This window comes from Nannospalax galili, unplaced genomic scaffold, assembly GCF_000622305.1.
Source record: "Nannospalax galili isolate Female #2095 unplaced genomic scaffold, S.galili_v1.0 scaffold634, whole genome shotgun sequence".
Lineage (NCBI taxonomy): Eukaryota > Metazoa > Chordata > Mammalia > Rodentia > Spalacidae > Nannospalax > Nannospalax galili.
Genome location: NW_008336853.1, coordinates 872,592 through 892,026, shown reverse-complemented (window position 1 = coordinate 892,026; position 19,435 = coordinate 872,592). Strand labels below are relative to the sequence as shown.

At 45.3% G+C, this 19,435-nt stretch overlaps 2 protein-coding genes across 6 annotated transcripts in view; one reads left to right on the top strand and one right to left on the bottom strand.

Annotated features, from left to right (window-relative positions):
- Positions 1-2,832: 2,832 nt before the first annotated feature.
- LOC103732716 (histone H3.3) lies at positions 2,833-5,084 on the bottom strand. Its single transcript, XM_008831381.3, has 4 exons — positions 4,970-5,084; positions 4,450-4,587; positions 4,202-4,355; positions 2,833-4,120 (listed from the first exon to the last, which is right to left on the bottom strand). The coding sequence occupies exons 2-4, from the start codon at positions 4,575-4,577 to the stop codon at positions 3,992-3,994; spliced, it is 411 nt and encodes a 136-aa protein (XP_008829603.1). The 5' UTR covers positions 4,578-4,587; positions 4,970-5,084; the 3' UTR covers positions 2,833-3,991.
- Positions 5,085-11,424: 6,340 nt separating this feature from the next.
- Positions 11,425-19,435, top strand: part of Unk (unk zinc finger) — a 33,025-nt gene continuing 25,014 nt past the window's right edge. Inside the window, exons 1-4 of one of the 5 annotated variants that reach the window (XM_017797705.2) lie at positions 11,674-11,808; positions 17,859-17,928; positions 18,057-18,302; positions 18,579-18,699. In XM_017797705.2, the coding sequence (XP_017653194.1) occupies positions 18,662-18,699 (38 nt within the window). In that variant the 5' untranslated portion in view covers positions 11,674-11,808; positions 17,859-17,928; positions 18,057-18,302; positions 18,579-18,661. Of the gene's footprint in view, positions 11,809-17,858; positions 17,929-18,056; positions 18,303-18,578; positions 18,700-19,435 lie in introns of all 5 variants that reach the window. The other 4 variants (XM_029562700.1, XM_029562699.1, XM_008831380.3 and 1 more) reach the window with 4 other exon arrangements.

Here is a 19,435-nt window from a genome sequence, read left to right as displayed (position 1 = left end):
AGGATTTGGGTTGGCTTTTTCTAACTTTGCTCTTAGGAAGGCAGCTGGAAGTTCGCTTTATGCTGATAACACCGGCCACCAGGTCCAGGGTCCCTGCAGGATTTGGGTTGGCTTTTTCTTTCTAACTTTGCTCTTAGGAAGGCAGCTGGAAGTTCGCTTTATGCTGACTTAAGTCCAGCCAGATGTAGTTCAGGTTGGTGACTTCTCTCAAGAATGCCCAGAGGGCGGGTGGAAACAGCCCTGGGGCATGAGAACCCTGAGACCCCACTTTGGGTACTCCGTTCCTACCCTACCTTGCCATCCCTTTCCCTCGGAGAATACTTCATTAACAGTTCACTTCCCTGAGACACAGGTAAATCCCCTCTACACATTACTTAGGCCCTTGCGGCCTCCCCCTTCTTTCATTCTAGTGGTCTTCCTCTGTGGTAGCTAGATCTAATAGGCCTTAGACAGACCCTCAAGACCCAGCCCTGGGGTTCCTTTCTGGTCTAATAGAAGACACCTGTTTTCTACATCATGTTTGTTCATCTACAGCTCTGCAGGACCATGATCCCAGATACTTAAGACACAAGCCCGGATGCCTGGTGCCAGGCAGGAAGCATTTTCAAGGAATCGAGGGAACCAGGAAGACCACCACTGTTGGCCACTTTTGTTCCTGCCCTACCTCTGGCACATTGTTTCTAGGCCGGACCACTGGAAAATCAGGTTAAGTTTGAGAGGACTCAATGTACCAGAGGTTTTGAACCAAGCCATCCCCTTGTCCTGGAGTGCTACCCTGGCTTGTACTAACCTTCCTAAGGTGGATGGAAGACATCTGCATTGCACCCTCCCTATTTCTTCTGCATTCCTTTCCCTCTTATGTTAAACATTTATAGCACTGGTAGACAGCAGACGGCCTCATTTCTAGGTAAAACCACCCTTTTCACAGGTCTGTACATGGATGGACCAGGTTACAGTAAGGCACTAATTTTACAAAACCTTTTTCTAGAGGGGCTAGCTTATTTGCCCAACATTTGTCCCCTACACACTCACTTCACTGGGTCCTAAACACAATGATTTGCTAAATCCAGGCAGGTCAGAGTATTATTACAGGCACTATTTCTGTGCCAGTTTTTTTTTTTTTTTTCCGGGGGGGGGTCTTTTTGTGACAGGGTCTTCCCTGTAGCCCCAGCTTACCTGGAACTCACTATGTAGACCCAGCCTGCCTCTGCCTCCCAAGTGCTGGGATTAAAGGTTGTGTGCCACCAGGGCTGGCATTCTGTACCAATTTTACAGGTAAACTGAGGATACCCTGAAACCTGATCCCTCCCCTGCTGTGTCTGTCAGAGGGCAGGCTGCTCTCTCCTGGGATAATAGCTCAGTGGTAGTGCTTATCTAGCAAAGCCCAGCACCAAAAGTTTTAAAAAGCCTCCCTAAAGCCCAGTGTGGTGGCCCATGCCTTTAGTCCCAAGCACTCAGGAGGCAGAGGCAGGTGGATCTGAAAGTTCAGTCTTATCTACAGAGACCCAGTCTCAAAAGACCCCAGCTCCCCCAACAAACCTCTAAGCATCTTATGAAACCATTTTTTAAACAGAGAAAAGTAACTCCATCAAAGCTTTTTGTTTCATCCATCACAGGAACTTGTCATCAGCTCCAACTTTGGCTTTCCAGTTCAAGTCCTTACCCAATCCTGCCTAGAAACCACAGCACATGCTTTTCAAAGCCTGTGAGCCCAAGTTGTGCTATTTATTTGGGCTCCCAGGCTAAAGAACCTTCCACATTAGGCTGCAGACCAGAGCCTTGAGGTACTACAGGTAGGAAAACCTCTCTACTGCACTCTGGCTTTTTCCATGGCCCAGGCTAACATGTCTCATTCAGGAACACAAGAACTGAGACCAGAGCCTTGAGGTACTACAGGTAGGAAAACCTCTCTACTGCACTCTGACTCCTGTCAGAATGGCTGAATGTGCTAGTTCGAGAAGCACTAACAGATCACCTAGAAAACCATCCCCAGATTGCTCTGCACCTTTGATTCTTACATACTCTTCAGGTCACCTATTCCTTTATCTTGGGCACCTGGAATTTGTTAATCCAAAGAGATTTTTAAAAAATCAGTTTAGCAACACATCTATAATCCCAGCTGAATCAGGAGCATCAGATTCAGGCTATTCTGATGTCCAATCTTAACACAATCAGAACAATCCTAAAAACCAAACCAAACCCAAACCCAAAGGCAATTTCCCTCTGCCTCACTGAAATGCATGACTGGTGGCTCCTGTCCCACTCTAACATTCTTACCCTGAGCTCATCAGCACTCATTAGTAAGAACTGGTCACATGATGAAAGGCAGCAACGAAGTCAGAAAATAGGAGCTAGACTTTCTGGGGAAGAAATTATTCATTCAATGGGGAAGAAATTACTCATTCAAGCAGAGTGGGACAAGGTAACAAGAGGTAAAATTGACCAATACACATACACATGAAAGGTCAAGTTAAAAAAAAATTTCACACCTACCAGTTTATTAATTCTAAGCCTGCTTCAAAGATCCACAAAGTCCAGTCCTAAAACTTTCAATGCTTTTTCCATAATACAAGCAATTTAACATTTTTAACACCATGTGGATCTCTAACCATGCTTTGTTATGAGCCCATGCCATACTGTGTCATGGTCTTTCCCCAGGCCATCCTCGAGTCTATAGAATATTGGACTCTTTCCCTGCTTTCTGCAATTACTGTAAATAGTTCCCATTCAAGCAAAACTGAAATTAAGCCCAAACATTAACGTATTTGAACCTAGATTATAATCAATGTGTTGAAAGCTTTGCATACTCAATTTAGGTTTTTGACACTTAAGTTGAATAAACAAGTTTTATTTGTAAATTTAGTCAACATACATAATTGACCTAGAAACTTCAATAGGATAAATTTAAAAACCCCTTGGAAGGCCATCTCTATAAAAGGGACTTTCCCAGGACAGTCACCAGATGTAATTATAACCCATCATAATTGGCAGAGGTCCAATTAGCTGGAGCTGTGCTCCTTCCTCCCCCACACAAATATACATTAAATTTCACAAGAAAAAAACCCAACCTTGTTTCCTCTGAAAGAAAAAAAAAAAAACAAAAAAAACACCAAAAAACTCCCCAGTAACTCAACCTAGTTATGTAAGACCAAACAACACAATGAAAAGCTGCACTCACTAGATTAGTAACAGATGCTGGTGTGAATAACTTGTTATTTATCCTAGAGCCCTTATAAATAAAATCCCCGTTAGTGTAGGCATCATCAGCTAGAGGGTTAGTTGACATGTGGTAGAATGAGGACTTCCGCAGGGTTTAACGCGCATAGCATTTCTCTACTACAAAAACAACTGCAGTCTAGTAGGAAGAAAACCAACTGGACTAAATTACACACACCTTAATGACAAGACTCCCCACCACTTGTGAATGTAAAACATTTAATTTAAAAATGCTGACGCTACAATATATAAAATAGCTATCATAAATGCACATAGTGTATTCTATAGCTGCCAGGTTTTCTTTCTTTTTTTTTTTTTTTAGGAAACAGTTACACTGTGGTTTAAAACTTGGATCTTCAACCCTTGAAAAGCCCACATTCTATCACAGTGATGTATGGTCAGACTTAACAGCCCCAATTGTTAAACACTTGGATCAAGTCATAACCAGTTTTATTGCAAAAGGACCCTGTACACATTTATCAGTTCTAGTACCTTAATAGCTACCCAAGTCATTAACATACAGAAACATGCGTCATGAGAAGCAAGAAGTATCACCCATCCCTTCTGCAGATTAGCAACTTGTTACTCCTGAGCCACAGTGCGCACATCACTGAGGTCTGTGAACAGTCACTTTTCGCATTCATCCTGAGTGAAAGATGGAATGACTTAAGTACAAATGCAACATATTATAAACAATTTCTTACAAAAAAAGTCACAAATTAAACCAAAGTATTTTACAGGATTTACTACAAAACGCCATAAAAACTGCCTTCACTTAAGCTCTCTCTCCCCGTATCCGGCGAGCCAACTGGATGTCTTTGGGCATGATGGTGACTCTCTTGGCGTGGATGGCACACAGATTAGTATCTTCGAACAGACCCACCAGGTACGCCTCACTGGCCTCCTGCGGAGGACAAGAGCCACACCATGAACCCCTCCCTTCAGGGAGGCACCCCTCGCCGCCCCAGCCCTTGTCCCCGCGTACCTGCAGCGCGCCAATGGCCGCGCTCTGAAACCTCAGGTCGGTTTTGAAGTCCTGCGCGATCTCTCGCACCAACCTCTGGAAAGGCAGCTTCCGGATCAGCAGCTCCGTCGACTTCTGGTAACGACGGATCTCCCGCAGAGCCACGGTCCCGGGCCTGCGGGCGGCGATCGGGCAAGCAGGGTGAGGGCGGGAGGGGGGGGCAGGCGGGCGCCGCCGGCCGCCGCGCATTGTTCCCGTCCCCGGCCTACCTGTAGCGGTGCGGCTTCTTCACCCCGCCGGTAGAGGGGGCGCTCTTCCGCGCGGCCTTCGTGGCCAGCTGCTTCCGGGGCGCCTTCCCGCCGGTGGACTTACGAGCTGTCTGCTTGGTTCGGGCCATGTCGTCTCGCCTACGGGAGAGGCGCGGTCAGTCCCGGGCCCTCCGCCCGCTCCCCGGGAGCACCGCCGGGCGCCCCACCTCGCGGCGGCAGATGGCCGGGCGGCACCGCCTCCTCCCCCTCCCCTAATGACTCAGGCTGCGCCGAACGGTGGCCTCCCTCGGGAGGGGCCGCGCGGGGAGGGGCCTCTTCCCTCCCGCGGCGCGGCGGAGCGTCCCCCGGCCGTCCGGGCCGCAGTCACCGCGGAACAGCCGCAGCCGGGACCTCCGGGCGACACCGCGCGCCCCCCCCGGCTGACGTCAGCCCCCCCCGCCCCCCCGGGCTGCCGGGTCCCAATGGCCGCGGGCCCAGTGGCTTCGGAGCCCGGACGAGCGGTAGGCCGTCCCACACTCACCCAAAGCCTTAGTCCGAGGCCCGTGTTCTGACTACCGCGCCGCTGTTGGTGCCTAAAGAAGAGCCGCAGGCGCCGAGCACAAAGCACCGAGACCCTCCCAGCGAACCGACAAACCGCTCTGCGCTCCAAACCCCCGACGCCTCCATTTTTATACACACGCTTCACGCAGCGTCACTGCGTCATAGAGCCCTTATTTGCATATACCAACGACTTCTCCCATTGGTGGGAGCTCTCGCCGACGCGCTGACATCTCCCGACACAAAGGCCGTGCTCCGGGCCCGGCTCCTGATTGGCGGATGTTCAGGCCACTGATTGGTTGTTAAAGTTGCCCGAGGATTGGATGGATGCACAGAGGAATAGACGAATCAGCGTTTAGCATTAAGCGGCTCTTCTGATTGGATAAAATGGAGCTCTGTTTGGATCCTTCCCTTGGTTCCAAAGCTCTACAATGGTAAGTCAATGCAAATGAATTGTATTGGTTCCTATCAGGATTAAACAAAGTCCAAATGGGCAAGAGAATAAAATTGTTTGCATCACGAGACTTTAAGGAGATTTAGTTAAAAAAAAAAAAAAAGTTCCAATGGAGAATAAAATGTGTTCCCTGGATTATTTACTTTTTGCTACATTTTGATCATTGGGAGAACTGTGAGCCAGCAGAAGCATGTTACAATGTTACGTGTATCACGCATACGTATTTTAAACCAAAAAACAATTCTTTGTTTGGTAGAGAAGGGTAATAGATACAAAGTAACACAACACGCCAAAAAATGATTTTAGAGCCGGGTGTGGCGGCAGAGGCAGTCTGATATCTGAGTTCGAGGCCAGCCTGGTCTACATAGTGAGTTCCAGTTCCCGGGTTGTTGGGTTTTTGTTGCGTGTTTAATATCGTCTGTCACGAAATATTTTTTATTTCAATCTGCTTAGAATTAATAAGTAATTTACCTGGCAGCATATATTTTGAATTATGTAATCCAGGTGAATGAAATGAGCATTTGTATGTCCATAAAGAATAGAGAATAAAGAAAACATCATTAAATGAAATAGGTATCCTTTTGTAATACTCGATGGCCTGAAGAAGAAACCTGAGAGATGCAAAAATACTACTCTTTACTCTTGTTTAAATAACTATCCTGGGTGTACTGCAGTATTCAGGTCTTTATATTCAAATATATAAAACACCAAACCAAGCTTAAGGTTAAGACTAGTCAACGCCAGAAAATTGAGACAGACTGCCTGGAATATTCCATCCTCCTGCCTTGCCCTCTAAAGTAATAGAATTACAGGTGTGTGCCACCACATCCAGTTGAAACCAATTTTTTGGTTTTGAGACAAAGTCTCCAGGTGCAGCAGAAATTGGCCTCATACTCCTGATCTTCCTGCCTCAGCTGTCCAAGGGCTTGGACATAGGTATGCTCCACCATAAGCAGAGACACCTGAAATTTGTAAACAATGACTCCAGAAGGTGGATTTTAGCTAAAGCTAAAACCAACCTGCCTGTCATAGCTTTCCTATATAAACAATGGAGAACTTGTCTTCCATGAATCTGTAATTGTTATGATAGTCACTATAAAATGCCTCTCTTTTTAGTTTCTGAAATTACTGGGATGAACGACAGTCAGTTTTTGCATTACCTTTTTTCAGTAGAAAGTAACTGAATATTTGACATATAGATCTCAATGAAAGGATTAGTTAGGTGAGTGAACAGAGTCTACACTATCACATCTGGCTCAAAGGTCAGTTTGCAGCAGTATCTGCAGTGGGGAAAGTGACTCAATCTTTGGTATGACAATTCCTCTCAAAGTTTTTTAAAAAATACTTTATTATATATATGTCTTTTTGAGACAGGGTCTCCCTGTAGCCCCAGCTGTCCTGGAACTCACTCTGTAGACCAGGCTGGCCTTGAACTCACAGAGATCCACCTGCCTCTGTCTCCCAAGTGCTGGGATTAAAGGCGTGCGCCACCACGCCCGGCTTATTTTTATATTTTTATGTGTATGCGTGTATTGCCTGCATGTAGGTAAGTACACCCATGTCATTCAACGACTGAGGAGGACAGAAGAGGCAGTCAGATCCCCTGGGACTGGAGTTACAGACAGTTGTTAGCTACCATATGTGTGCTGGGATTTGAACCTGGGCCTTTTCTAAGAACATTCAGTGTTCTTAACCTCTGAGCCATCTCCCCAGTCCCTCTCAAAGTTTTAAATTATTAGTTTGTTAGTTTTGTGATGATGGGGATCAGGGACTTGGCCCTTGCTAGGCAAGCACCCTACCACTGAGCTACATCCTCAGCCCTTGAATTTTTGAGGTAGGTAGTTCACATTGGCCTGGAACACTCTATGTTGCTGAGATGGGTACTGAATTTAAGATTCTCCAGCTTTCACCTCCAGAGCATTGGGGATTACAGGTGTGTGACACTATACCACTCCACCCTCTTTAATACATTCTGGAGCCCAGGCTGGCCTAGCCATCATTATGTAGTCCAGGCAGGTCTCAATCTTGTGGCTATCCTCCTGCCTCAGTCTCCTGAGTGCTGAGATTGCAGGTGTTCGCTACCACACTTGGCTTGGTTCTGGCCAGCCCTCTTAATCTTTCCATGTACAATACAGACCTAATCTGTTGTTGTTTGAGATAAAATCTCATGTAGCCCATGATGGTCTCCAATTTACCATGTGTTGGAGCTCAAGACTGACCTCGAGCTCCTCATTTTCCTGCCTCTGCCTTGAGTGCTGGAATTAACGTTATGAGGTACTATGCCCAGCAGTGTCTTGTATTTTGAGAGAGGGTTGCAGCGCTTAAGTCTAGGTTGGCCTGCAATTTGTGGTGATCTTCCTGCTTCTGCCTGAGAACTGGAATTACACTATCAATCCAGGTATTTTTCTCCCAGTTCTGCTCCTCATTAGAAAAAAAAACCTGCTCTAGGAGAAAACAAGATGTAGATTGTACATTGTACATTCATCCAGGGTGATTAGTGCCATAGTTTGTCCCTCTTACTGGATAGTCAGGCAGGCTTTGCTTTTTCCTAAATTGGCAAGTGGGAGGAAAAACAAAACAGGAAATGGGGAAGGACTCAAAGTACAATACAATCAAAATAGAAGCAAAGCTGGCTGGGACTCTAGCAGAGTACTTGCCTGACATGATGAGTTGAGACCTTGAGTTCAGTTGGAACACTGCACTGTGGTCAAAACAACAGTAAACAGTGTAGCTTGTCGGTGGCATCCTAGTTCCTCTTCACCATTAACTTGCTGAGTAACTTTCTGCAAGTTACCTAACTTCTCTGGGTTTCGATTTCCTCTTTAGTAAATTAAGCAATTTGCATGATATCATTTCATAATTTTACAGGATGTGTTTATTCTTGGGTCATGTTATACCCTTATGATTAAAAATTTAATGGTGTGAACTGGAATTTCTGCAGGCACAGCACACTCGAGTATTTCACAGACAATATATAAACCGATTATTTGGATTTAATTATAGGATTAAAGAAATTTATCATTTTTATTTGTCCATTTGGATTTTTTATCTTCAAACCGCTCTGGTGGATAAGCAATTGATTCAATTTTTTTAGGAAAGAAATACCAGTAGTCCCAGGATTCAAACTGAAGAGGTCAGATTTAGTAGTGAGTACCTTTACCCACTGAGCCATCTTACTGATCCATATCCATGCTTTAAAAAGAAGGAAACCAGGGTTAAGAGATGGCTCAGCTGTTAAGAGCACCGACTGCTCTTACAGAGGACTTGGGTTCAATTCCCAGCACCCACATGGTGGCTACAAACTGTCCTTAACTCCAGTTCCAGGGGAATCCAATGCCCTCTTCTGACCTCCACGGCATTACACGACACGGGTGTACTCACATACATGCAGGCAATACACTCATACACATAAAAAATAAAAATAATAAAAAAATTTTTTAAAAAAGTAGTTGTCAGTTTTGAACACTACCAATTTGCCATTTGCCCCACCCTCCCTCACCCTGAAGGTTATTCAAAACCCGTTTTTATTTCTTTTTTAACAGGGTTCTTTTTTATCACTACATTTTATTTATCTGTGCCATGGCCCAAATATGTAGGTTAGAGGACAACTTACAGAAGTCAATTCTTTCCTCCCACTATGTGGATCCTGGGAATCCAGCTCAGGTCATTAGGCTTGGCAGCAAGCACCTTCAACTATGAGCCACCTTGATGGCCCATTTTCCTTTTTTTCCCTTCAAAATAGAGTCTGCTGTATAACTCAGGCTAGCCTTGAACTCACTGTGTAGCTGAAATGACCTTGAACTCCGGATCCTTCTGCCTGAATACTGGGATTACAGATACTTTTGTGCCACCTCAGGTTTTACATACAGTTTGGGATTGAACTCAGCCACCTCAGGTTTTATACTGCTTTAGACTGAACTCAGGGCTTCATGCAAGCACTCTACTAAGCTACATTCCATCCCACATGTGTTTCTTTAATGAGACAATTATTAGTTAACATAATCTCATCTAACAAAATGTAAATCGATTTTGAAAACGAGCAATTTTCTCACAAATTCTTTTATCAACTAAACTCCTATAAAGCATTAAAGGTGTGGCACATGCTTTTAATCTCAGAACTTGGGAGGCATCTCTGTAAATTTGAAACCAGCCTAGACTACATACTGAGTTCCAGGTCAGCCAGGGCTACAGAGTTAGACCCTGTCTCAAAAAAAAAATAAAAAATAGTAATTTGAAATAGATTGACTATAGAAAAGTCACATGACAAATGTTACCTATATTGTGAAGAATGTTTTTATTTATGTATTACTGAAATTACCGTGTGTGTGTGTGTGTGTGTGTGTGTATGATATGTATGCTGTGGAAATCAAAGGACAATTTTATGGAGTTGGTTCTCTCCTTCCACCTTTATATCCGTTCCAGGGATGAAACTCAGGTTGCCAGGCTTGCAGAGCAGACACCCCCTGAGTCCATGTTGCCATCTCTATTCCTGTTTGTTTGTTTGTTTATTTATTTATTTATTTGTCTTTTTGAAGCAGGGTCTCCCTGTAGCCCCAGCTGTCCTGGAACTGACTTTGTAGACCAGGCTGGCCTTGAACTCACAGAGATTTGCCTGCCTCTGCCTCCCAAGTGCTGGGACTACAGGCATGCGCCACCACACCCAGCAATTTATTTTTATTTTATGTGTATGAGTGTATTGCCTGCACGTATGTAAGTGCACCTGTGTCGTGCAATGCCTGGGGAGGCACGTCAGATTCCCCTGGAACTGGAACTGAAGGACGATTCTTAGCCACCATGTGGGTGCTGGGAATTGAACCTGGGTCCTCTGCAAGAGCAGCCAGTACTCTTAACTGCTGATCCATCTCTCCAGCTCCTCTAGTCTTGTCTTTTGAGGTAGGGTCTCACTGTGTAGCTCAGGTTGGCCTGGAACTTATTTTCCTGCCTCAGACTCTTCAAGGCAGGTCCCACCACATCCAGCCTGTAGAGACCAATTTAAAGTTCATAAAAACCAAATGCCTAAGTCTGGGACAGCTGGCTTATTTTTCTTTATTTTATTTTTTCGTCTTTTTGAGACAGGGTCTCCTTGTAGCCCCAGCTGTCCTGGAACTCACTATGTAGACCAGGCTGGCCTTGAACTCAGAGATCCGTCTGCCTCTGCCTCCGAGTGGTGGGATTAAAGGCACGCTCCATCATGCTCAGCAAACTAGCTTATTTTTCAAAGAGAACAATTTTGCCTGATTCGTGTGAGGTGAAGAAAATATTTTCCCAGAAATGGGGAACAGAGTGGATTATAACTTATCCTCTCTTCAAACCCCTTCCTATGGAGTCCACTGGATTATTTCTCAACATCCCTGCAATTTGCCAGTGTACACGAGACAATTCTAGACAGACATTAAGTTAGTCCTTGTACCTTAACGTACTGGAAACAAGTTGTTTGTGCTAACCATAGAGTTGAGAAGTGACCCAAGTGGAGGAGTTCCAGGTTTCAGAGTGGGTAAAAGTTAATGATGCGCCTGGGCAACAGTGTGGTGTAGTGAGACAGGGTCTCATTTGTAGTTCCTGGCTGGTCCCTAACTTCTATGTAGACCTGCCTTCAACTCAGAGATCCTCCGGCCTGTGCTGCTCAAGTTCCGGGCGCAGATGTGCACCATCACACCCAGCCCTAGTGTAGCTCTTCTTTAACAAAGCTTTCTAAAGCTGACTTCCAGAAGGCGTACTTTCCCTCGTGCCTTTCCGATTAGTACCATCTCAAGAGGATGTTGGCCTTGGCCGACTAGTTTGCTTGGAGGCACTGTTCTGAGTTGACATTAGAAACTGTGGGCAAACTGTACTAGGAAGGAGGCAAGGTAATTGTTCTGTTGGCGGTGGAACTGTTCGGCTGGAGTCGTTCCAGGGCTCCTCACCTCTGGGCCCCTTGTGTTCTTCAGGTTCTTGTTTCAAGGAAGGACTCTCCTACCCAACTGAGAACGCCCTGGTAAGAGAACAGCGGCTGGACTGCAATTCCCAAAAGCCTTCGCGGGCCGTCAGCATCCGGGACATCATGCGCAAAGATCCCTGGGTAGTGTGGTCTCGAGCCTTGGCAGCGACCCTGTACCTACCGTAAAACTTCAGCCGAATGGAAGACTACAACTCCCAGCTATCCTTGCTGCTGTGCGGGGGGTCTTCACGTTCTCGTGGCGCGGCGCAGGCGCTGTGGGTCTTCGGCGCGGACCGCGCAGACTGAATAATAAAAGGGGAGCGGCGAAGAGGCAGGAAGACAGGACCATGTCGAAGGGCCCCGGGCCCGGCGGCTCGGCAGCTTCCTCGGCGCCCCCGGCCGCTACCGCTCAGGTGCTGCAGGCACAGCCCGAGAAACCGCAGCACTACACGTACGTAGAGCCCCCCCCCGCCGCGCGCGCACGCCTGACGTCAGCGGCCAGCGTGAGTCACGCGCGCAGGGAGAGCGCGAGGAGGCCTCTCCCTCCCCCACCCCTCCTTCCTCCTCTGGCCGGGCCCAGACCGGTTCCAACCTGCTGGGGCCGGTCCCAGCTGCCTTCCACTGTCACCAACCTCTGGTAGGGCCGCGGGGCGGGAAACTCGGTCCCAGCCTTGGAGTTGGCAAGGCTGGAGCTCCGGTCCCGTGTGCACACTTCCCAGGCTAGGCCTTTGAGGCCCCACTGTTCTCAGACCGTGAAACCACAGTACGAGGCTCTTTGGGGGCAATAACAAATCCACGACAGGACCGAGAATTGTGTAGGGGCCAGCCCTAGACCTGCCTATAAATGACTGTCTACTTGAATGTGAGGAGACACCCTGCAGTGTGTGCAGGAGGCTTTTTGTGTCCCAAAGGCCCTGTTGTCCCCGATCACCACCCTTGCTTGCATTCACTTAAACAGTCAAACATGCAAAAGACATGGCGGGCTTGTGCTATCCAGGCTGAGCCAGCGACGCTCGCGGTGATGGAATCCCAGTCAGAACATGGCATTAGAAGGAACCCCAAATCCAATAAAAGATTGTCAGATGGAAACCTGAAAATCTATACTGACCAGGTGTAAGCCCCTGTCTTCCTTTTCAAAGGACAGTAAGCAGGTGCTGTGGGAGAAAGCTCAGTCATTGGTTCCGCTTATCAAGCAGAATGTTGGGTTTCCTTTCCCTGTTGTACTGAGTGCCCATCATCATCCCCCATTGGGCCCCCTCAGTGATGTTGCATATTTAGAAGGATCCCCAACTGGTGGAGGTTTCAGAACCAGAGGTTGAACAACCCTCCGTCAAGTTCAGTAACTAAGAACCAGAACCAGCTGTTGGCAGTCGAATCGGCTGTTGCATGACACTCAGAAGACCCTTTGGGAGATGAGATGGGACTAGGGAACATTGGTTATAGAAAATATATCGGTTTCTTTGAGGGATTCTCTGGTATCTGAAATCATCTAAGCTTGATTGCAGTGTGACTCAAATTAACTTTTCCAATATGTTCTGCATTATGTTGGTCTTATTGGAATTCTTTCTGCAACCCTTGTTGCTTTTGGTAAGAAGGTCGCTTGAGTTATCTCGTTACACAACAGTGTGGTCTTGATTTACAAATATGTAACTTAGTTGGAACTTTGGATTTAAATGTTTTAAATTATATTTGTGAGTGGGGTATGCTTTTGTATGTGTGTGGGTGGTCACCTGCCCCGCTTGGTTCTCCCTCCACCATAGGAGTCCTGGGGATTGATACCATGTCAGGACTGATACCATGTCATCAGGCTTGGTGGCAAGCACCTTAACCCAGTGAGCCATCTCTCTGGTCTGAAACTTTGTTTTGTTTTGCAGTGCTGGAGATTGAACTTAAGGTTTCCTCCTTTTCTTTTTCTTTAAAAATTTTTTTCATTATTTTTATTTTATGTATATGAGTGCCTGCATGTGTGCAGTGCCCATAGAGTCCAGAAGAGGGCTTCAGACGCCCTGGAAGTGGAAGTTATAGACAGTTGTTAGCCACCATATGGGTGCTGGATTTTGAACCCAGGTCTTCTGCAAGAGCAGCCAATGCTTTAACTGCGTATTATAAGTATTATTTTCTTGATATTTTTCCTAATCTCTTAAATCACCTTGCATTAAGGGAAATTGAAGTCATCCTTTTAGCAAATGGTGGTGTAGTCATTTGTGCTAGACTTTGGAATCCATTCCTTGTAGATAATAGTTGTGAAAATTTTGCCGTTTTATGCTTCCAAGTATTTGATTAGCACTCCATAAAATGGTGATGCATGTGTGTTAAAGTACTTCCAAGATAAGAACCACATGGCCCCCTTTTACTAGGTATTTTGTGTCTTTATATGACAGGGACTAATTTTAAGCTAGCTTTGTTTATAACAAGTTCTTGTCTTTTGGGTTTTTTTTTTTTTTTTTTTTCTTTTTGAGACAGGGTCTCCTTGTAGCCCCAGCTGTCCTGGAACCCACTATGTAGACCAGGCTGGCCTCAAACTCACAGAGATCTGCCTACCTCAGCCTCCCGAGTGCTGGGATTAATGGCGTGCACCACCACACCCAGCCAACAAGTATATTTTTTATGTTAGAAGAGTTTTATAGAAAAAAGGATTTAAGAATGGGAAATTTTGTGGTGGTTATATCCAAAACTACATCTGAAAATTTAGTTTGGGGGGTTTGTATAATAGATATATTATTAAAAATTAGTTGTAGTGCCAGGTGTGGTAGTGCATGCCTTTAATTCCAGCACTCAGGCGGCAGAGGCAGGCAAATCTCTGTGAGTTCAAGGCCAGCCTGTTCTACATAGTGAGTTCCAGGTCAGCTGGTACTACAGGGAGACCCTGTCTCAAAAAGACACACACACACAAAAATGCCGGGCATGGTGGCACACGCCTTTAATCCCAGCACCTGGGAGGCAGAGGCAGGTGGATCTCTGTGAGTTCGAGGCCAGCCTGGTCTACATAGTGAGTTCTAGGACAGCTGAGGCTACAGGGAGACCCTGTCTCAAAACAAACAAACAAATAAAAAACAAAGGACAAAAAAAAATTAGTTGAGGAAGAGAAAAGAAGAAACAACAAACCTAAAACTGGGAATGGTAGCACATGCCTTTAATCTCAGCACTGGGGAGGCAGAGGCAGGCAGATCTCTAAAGTTGAGGCTAGCTTGGTCTACATAGCAAGTTCCAGGCCAGTTAGGGCTGCATAGTGAGATTGTTTTTGTTTTTTTGTTTTTTTTCATCTTTTGAACTCAGAGATCCCCTGCCTCTGCCTCCCAAGTGCTGGGACTAAAGATGTGTGCCACCATGCTCAGCATGAGACTTTTTTTTTTTTTTTTTTAAATTAGTTGCGGAGGAAAAGGTTGGTGGAATGACTATAAGAGCCAAAGGAAGGGGTAGAGTGTTACCTGGAAGTATATGCCTCCCACTATGCTGGCAAGCTGTAGTCACACGTCCTGCCTAAACTCATCAAGGAAGAGAGGGAGTCAGTTACACCTCCCACCCAATCATTGGACCTTAGCTGCATATGGGGGAGGGGCTAAAGTGAGACCTCCTGGAGGCACATCTCTCACCATTTTCTGCAGCTGTTGGGAAGTCACAGGCTCTGTATTTGCGTGTGGACTTTCCAGTGCAGCCGTAAATGGGGGGGGGGCATTCCTCTGTAAATAAACCCCACCCTATACTCTGTTAAAAAAAGAAAGAACGAAATGATAGGTGTTTGGATAGATGAGAGGGATCTGACTAGACTGCAAGTGGATGGGGAACATCTGGGGACACTGACTTGACACAGTGGGCCTTAACAACCAGAACAGAGTATATGAGTTCCAGTGAGGGGGCTATGGAAAGGTGCTGGACGGGGCTATAAAGATGATTCAGATTGTTTGAAATATACTGTATGAAATACAACAAAATTTAATAAAAACAAATTTAAAAAATTAGTTGGGGCTGGAGAGATGGCTCAACAGTTAAGAGCACTGGCTGCTCTTGGAGAGGACCCGGGTTCAGTTCCAGCACCCATATGGCAACTATCCACCGTTCAATACTCCAGTTCCAGGGAATCTACCTCCCTCCTGACCTCTGTGGGTATTGCATGACACGGATACACTTACATGCAGGCAATACATTCATAAAAAAGTAAAAATAATAAGTAAAATATTTAAGAAAAAATTAGTTGAGGGGCTGGAGACATAACTCAGTGGTTAAGAGCACTTCCAGTGGACCCAAGTTCAGTTCCCAGTACCCACATGGCAACTTACAACACAACCTAACTCCAGTTCCAGGGGATCTGATGTCCTCTTCTGGCCATCATACAACACTGGTCCACTTACATGCTTGTAGGCAAAACATACAGTAAAAATAAATAAAATAGTTGAGGCGCTAAAGAGAAAGCTCAGCAGTTAAGAACTCTTGCTGCTCTTCCAAAGTACTTGAATTTGTTTCCTAGTATCCATGTTGGGTGGCTCACAACCACTTGTAACTCCAGCTTCAGAGTATCCAGTGTCTTCTTTCTTTTCACCTCCTCAGGCACGTGCACGTCCAGCTTCAGAGTATCCAGTGTCTTCTTTCTTTTCACCTCCTCAGGCACGCGCACGCACACACACACACACACAAGACTTCCTCAGGCGCGCGCGCACACACACACACACACACACACACACACACACGACTCTGTTTCCAAACAAACAAAAAAAGCCAAACAAAAACCACCACAGTAGTTAGTTGAAGGGGCCAGGGAGATTGCTCAGTGGATAAAGACATTTGGGCAACCCTGACAACCCGAGTTTAATCCTCAGAACTCATGTACCATATAAAGGTGGAAGGAGAGAACCTGCTTTACAAACTTATTTCTAACACACACATGCACATACATACATACTAATAAAATTCAATTTTAAGAAATTGAGAGTCTGGAGAGATGACTCAGCAGTTAAGAGCACTGGCTGCTCTTGCAAAGGATCTGGGTTTGGTTCCCAGCACCCACATAGTGACAACCATCTGGAACTACAGTTCCAGGGGAGCCAATGCCCTCTTCTGACCTCTATGGGTATTGCATACACGTGGCGTACTTGCATGCAGAAAAACACTCTTACACATAAATATATAGTTGAAGGACTACAAAGATGGCTTGGCAGTTATTAGCACTCACTGGCTGCTCTGGCAGAGGACCCAGATTTGATTCCCAGCACCTACAACGATCTGAAACTCCAGTTCCAGGGGATCTGATGCCCTCTTTTGGCCTCTGCAAACATTATATGCATGGGTGCACTTACATATATGCAGACTCTGCACTCAAACACATAAATCAGTTTTTAAAAAGTTAGTTGAAAGGTCACCTAAAATATTCATTTCTTTGATTATTTTTGATCCTGAAGTATGCCTCAGAGACAAATCTGTTTTGGAATCCTTCAACTGCCATTGATTCTCACACTTTTTTTTTTTTGGTCTTTTTGAGACAGGGTCTCCCTGTAATCCCAGCTGTCCTTGAACTCACTATGTAGACCAGGCTGGCCTTGAACTCACAGAGATCCGCCTGTCTCTGCCTCCCAAGTGCTGGGACTACAGGCGTGCACCACCACGCCCAGCAGGATTCTCACACTTTTTGATGCCCTCATGTTAAAGGAAAATGAAGTTCTGGTTTAGTGAAGATTTGTTTTCTATCTGCTGGATGATTTCTTACAAGACACAAAAGATAAATGCTTAATAGTCCTATTTAGGTATCATTTGAATTTAGAACTGGCCTGTTGTGGTTGTTACATTTTATTTAGTTTGTGTGGGGGTTCCTGCTATGCCATGGGTCTGGATATGGAGGTCAGAAACAACTTTCAGGAGTCAGTTTTCTTTTTTTACTGTTTGGGTCCTGGAGTTTGAACTCAGGTTGTCAGGCTTAATGGCAGGAACCTTCATCCGCTGAGCCATCTCCCCACCCGGGATTGGTTTCTTGAGCATCAGTCAGGAAAGATAACATGGTTGGGCATGTAGCTCAGTTGGCAGCGTGCTTGTCTAGCATGTGTGGAGCCCTGGGTTCAATCCCCAGCATTGCATAAAAGAGAGATGGAGTGTTTGTAAGCCCAGCACCCAGGATATAGAGGCAGGAGGATCAGAAGGTCATCCTCAGCTACATAGCCCAGCCTAGACTACATGAAAGAAACCCTATGAGAGAGCGAGAGAGAATGAATTTGAATGCAAATGCATTGTATTTCCATCAGTAGCTAGCTAGCTATCTTAAGGCAATTTTTCTTTTTAGTTTCTACATTAATGGTACTAATTTAATTTGGTTGCATCTGATTGTGTTTTGGAAAACGCAAGAAGTGAACATGTATTTAAATCATGATTGTAAATTGCAGTAAAATTGTACATACATTCCTAGAGTACAGCTTGTTGAACAACAGAAGCCACTCACTGAAAGTATTACTTAGCAATCTTAAAGAATGAGTTAAATGATCAATTTTCCTTTCTGGATCTTATTTACATCTTTAACAGATTGAACTAATTTCCTGCAGAGCAGCAAGTGTCATTGCAGCCTTAAGTCAAGCTCACAAAATCCCCATTAGTAAGTGTTTAAGTGCCCTGCACAGGGTAGATTCTTAAGCTTAACACCTAATTGATATCTGCTATAATCTAAATTAACGATTAAAGTTGAGATTTGCTTAATGGTTAAGTTTTTTTGTTTTGATCCAGCTATGTTAGATACTAAAGAAGGCTCCCCCCAATCCATATGCATCTGCTTTGACTGGTGGTTTCTGTCATCTGCAAAGACTGTGACTTATTGGTGAGGGCAGCTGGACAACTCTGAGAGCAACTTAGAGAAATCCATCTTGGGCACTCTGTAAGGAGCTTCTCTGCAAATAGCACCCCATATAAGTGCACAAAAGCAAGACACCCTCGTGGACCTACTTCCCGCTTCCAACACCCTGATGCCTGAAGGTGAGGTCTCCTTCCTCTTTGTATTAGAAGCCAGGAGCACACTTAGGGCCTGCAGTAGCAAGAGCAGCACCCATCTGTAGGCTTTCTTGCCAGACTTTTCCCTAAAGGTTATGTTCTTGTCAGAGATACTAGGTCAGAAGAGTAAGGAAAACAAGTTTTCACATAGAGCAACCCTGCTTTAAGTAGTGGACTGGCCTGGTGATTATTTCCCCAAACTGGACAATACTTGCTTAATGATTATAGTTTTTGTTTTGTTGTTGTTGTTCTTTAATCCAGCTAAAGGAGGTTTTCCACTACACACTTCTGTGTCTGTGGACAGTCGTGGCTAACCCTAGTAGATTGTCCTCTCTTCTTGTAACATGGATGAATTTGTGTTAAGTGAAGATGGATGTTCAATGTAAGTTTCTCTGCCATTTTTAGCACATATGTAAAAATTGTATTAGCTTAACTGCTAAAAATACCAAGAATGTTAGTTTGGTGTCCTCCAGACATGCAGCTGCCTGTTTCTATATCACAGAGATACTCTAGCTTTGCCCGAGCCAATCCTCCTAAAATTCCTGGCAAAAGAGACACCTGGAAAAAATATGGGTAAAGTCAATGCATGTGATAATGAGCACAGGGTGTGTGTTGACACCACAGAGCGTTCTGGGGGTCAGTGATGATGATTATACTTTTTCTCCAAAAAAAGTTATTTATTTTTAACTTTATTTATTTAGTCTTTTTGAGACAGGGTCTTCCTGTAGCCCCAGCTGGCCTGGAACTCACTACATAGACCAGGCTGGCCTTGAACTCACAGAGCTCCACCTGCCTCGGCCTTCCAAAGTGCTGGGATTAAAGGTGTGCACCTCTACAACCAGCTTAACTTTTAGTTTTTGAAACAGGGTCTGACTGTGTAGCCCTGGCTGGTCTGGGACTTGCTGTGTTGACCAGGCTGGCTTTGAAGCCATAGAGATCCACCTACCTCTGTATCCTGAGGGCTGGGATTGAGGTTGTGTGCCATCACTCCCAGCCCTTATTTTTATCTTTTTAGTTTTATATGTAATGCATGTTTTGCCTGCATGTATGTAAGTGTACTACATGTATGCAGTGCCTGGGGAGACCAGAAGAGGGCATTAGATCCCTGGAACTAGAGT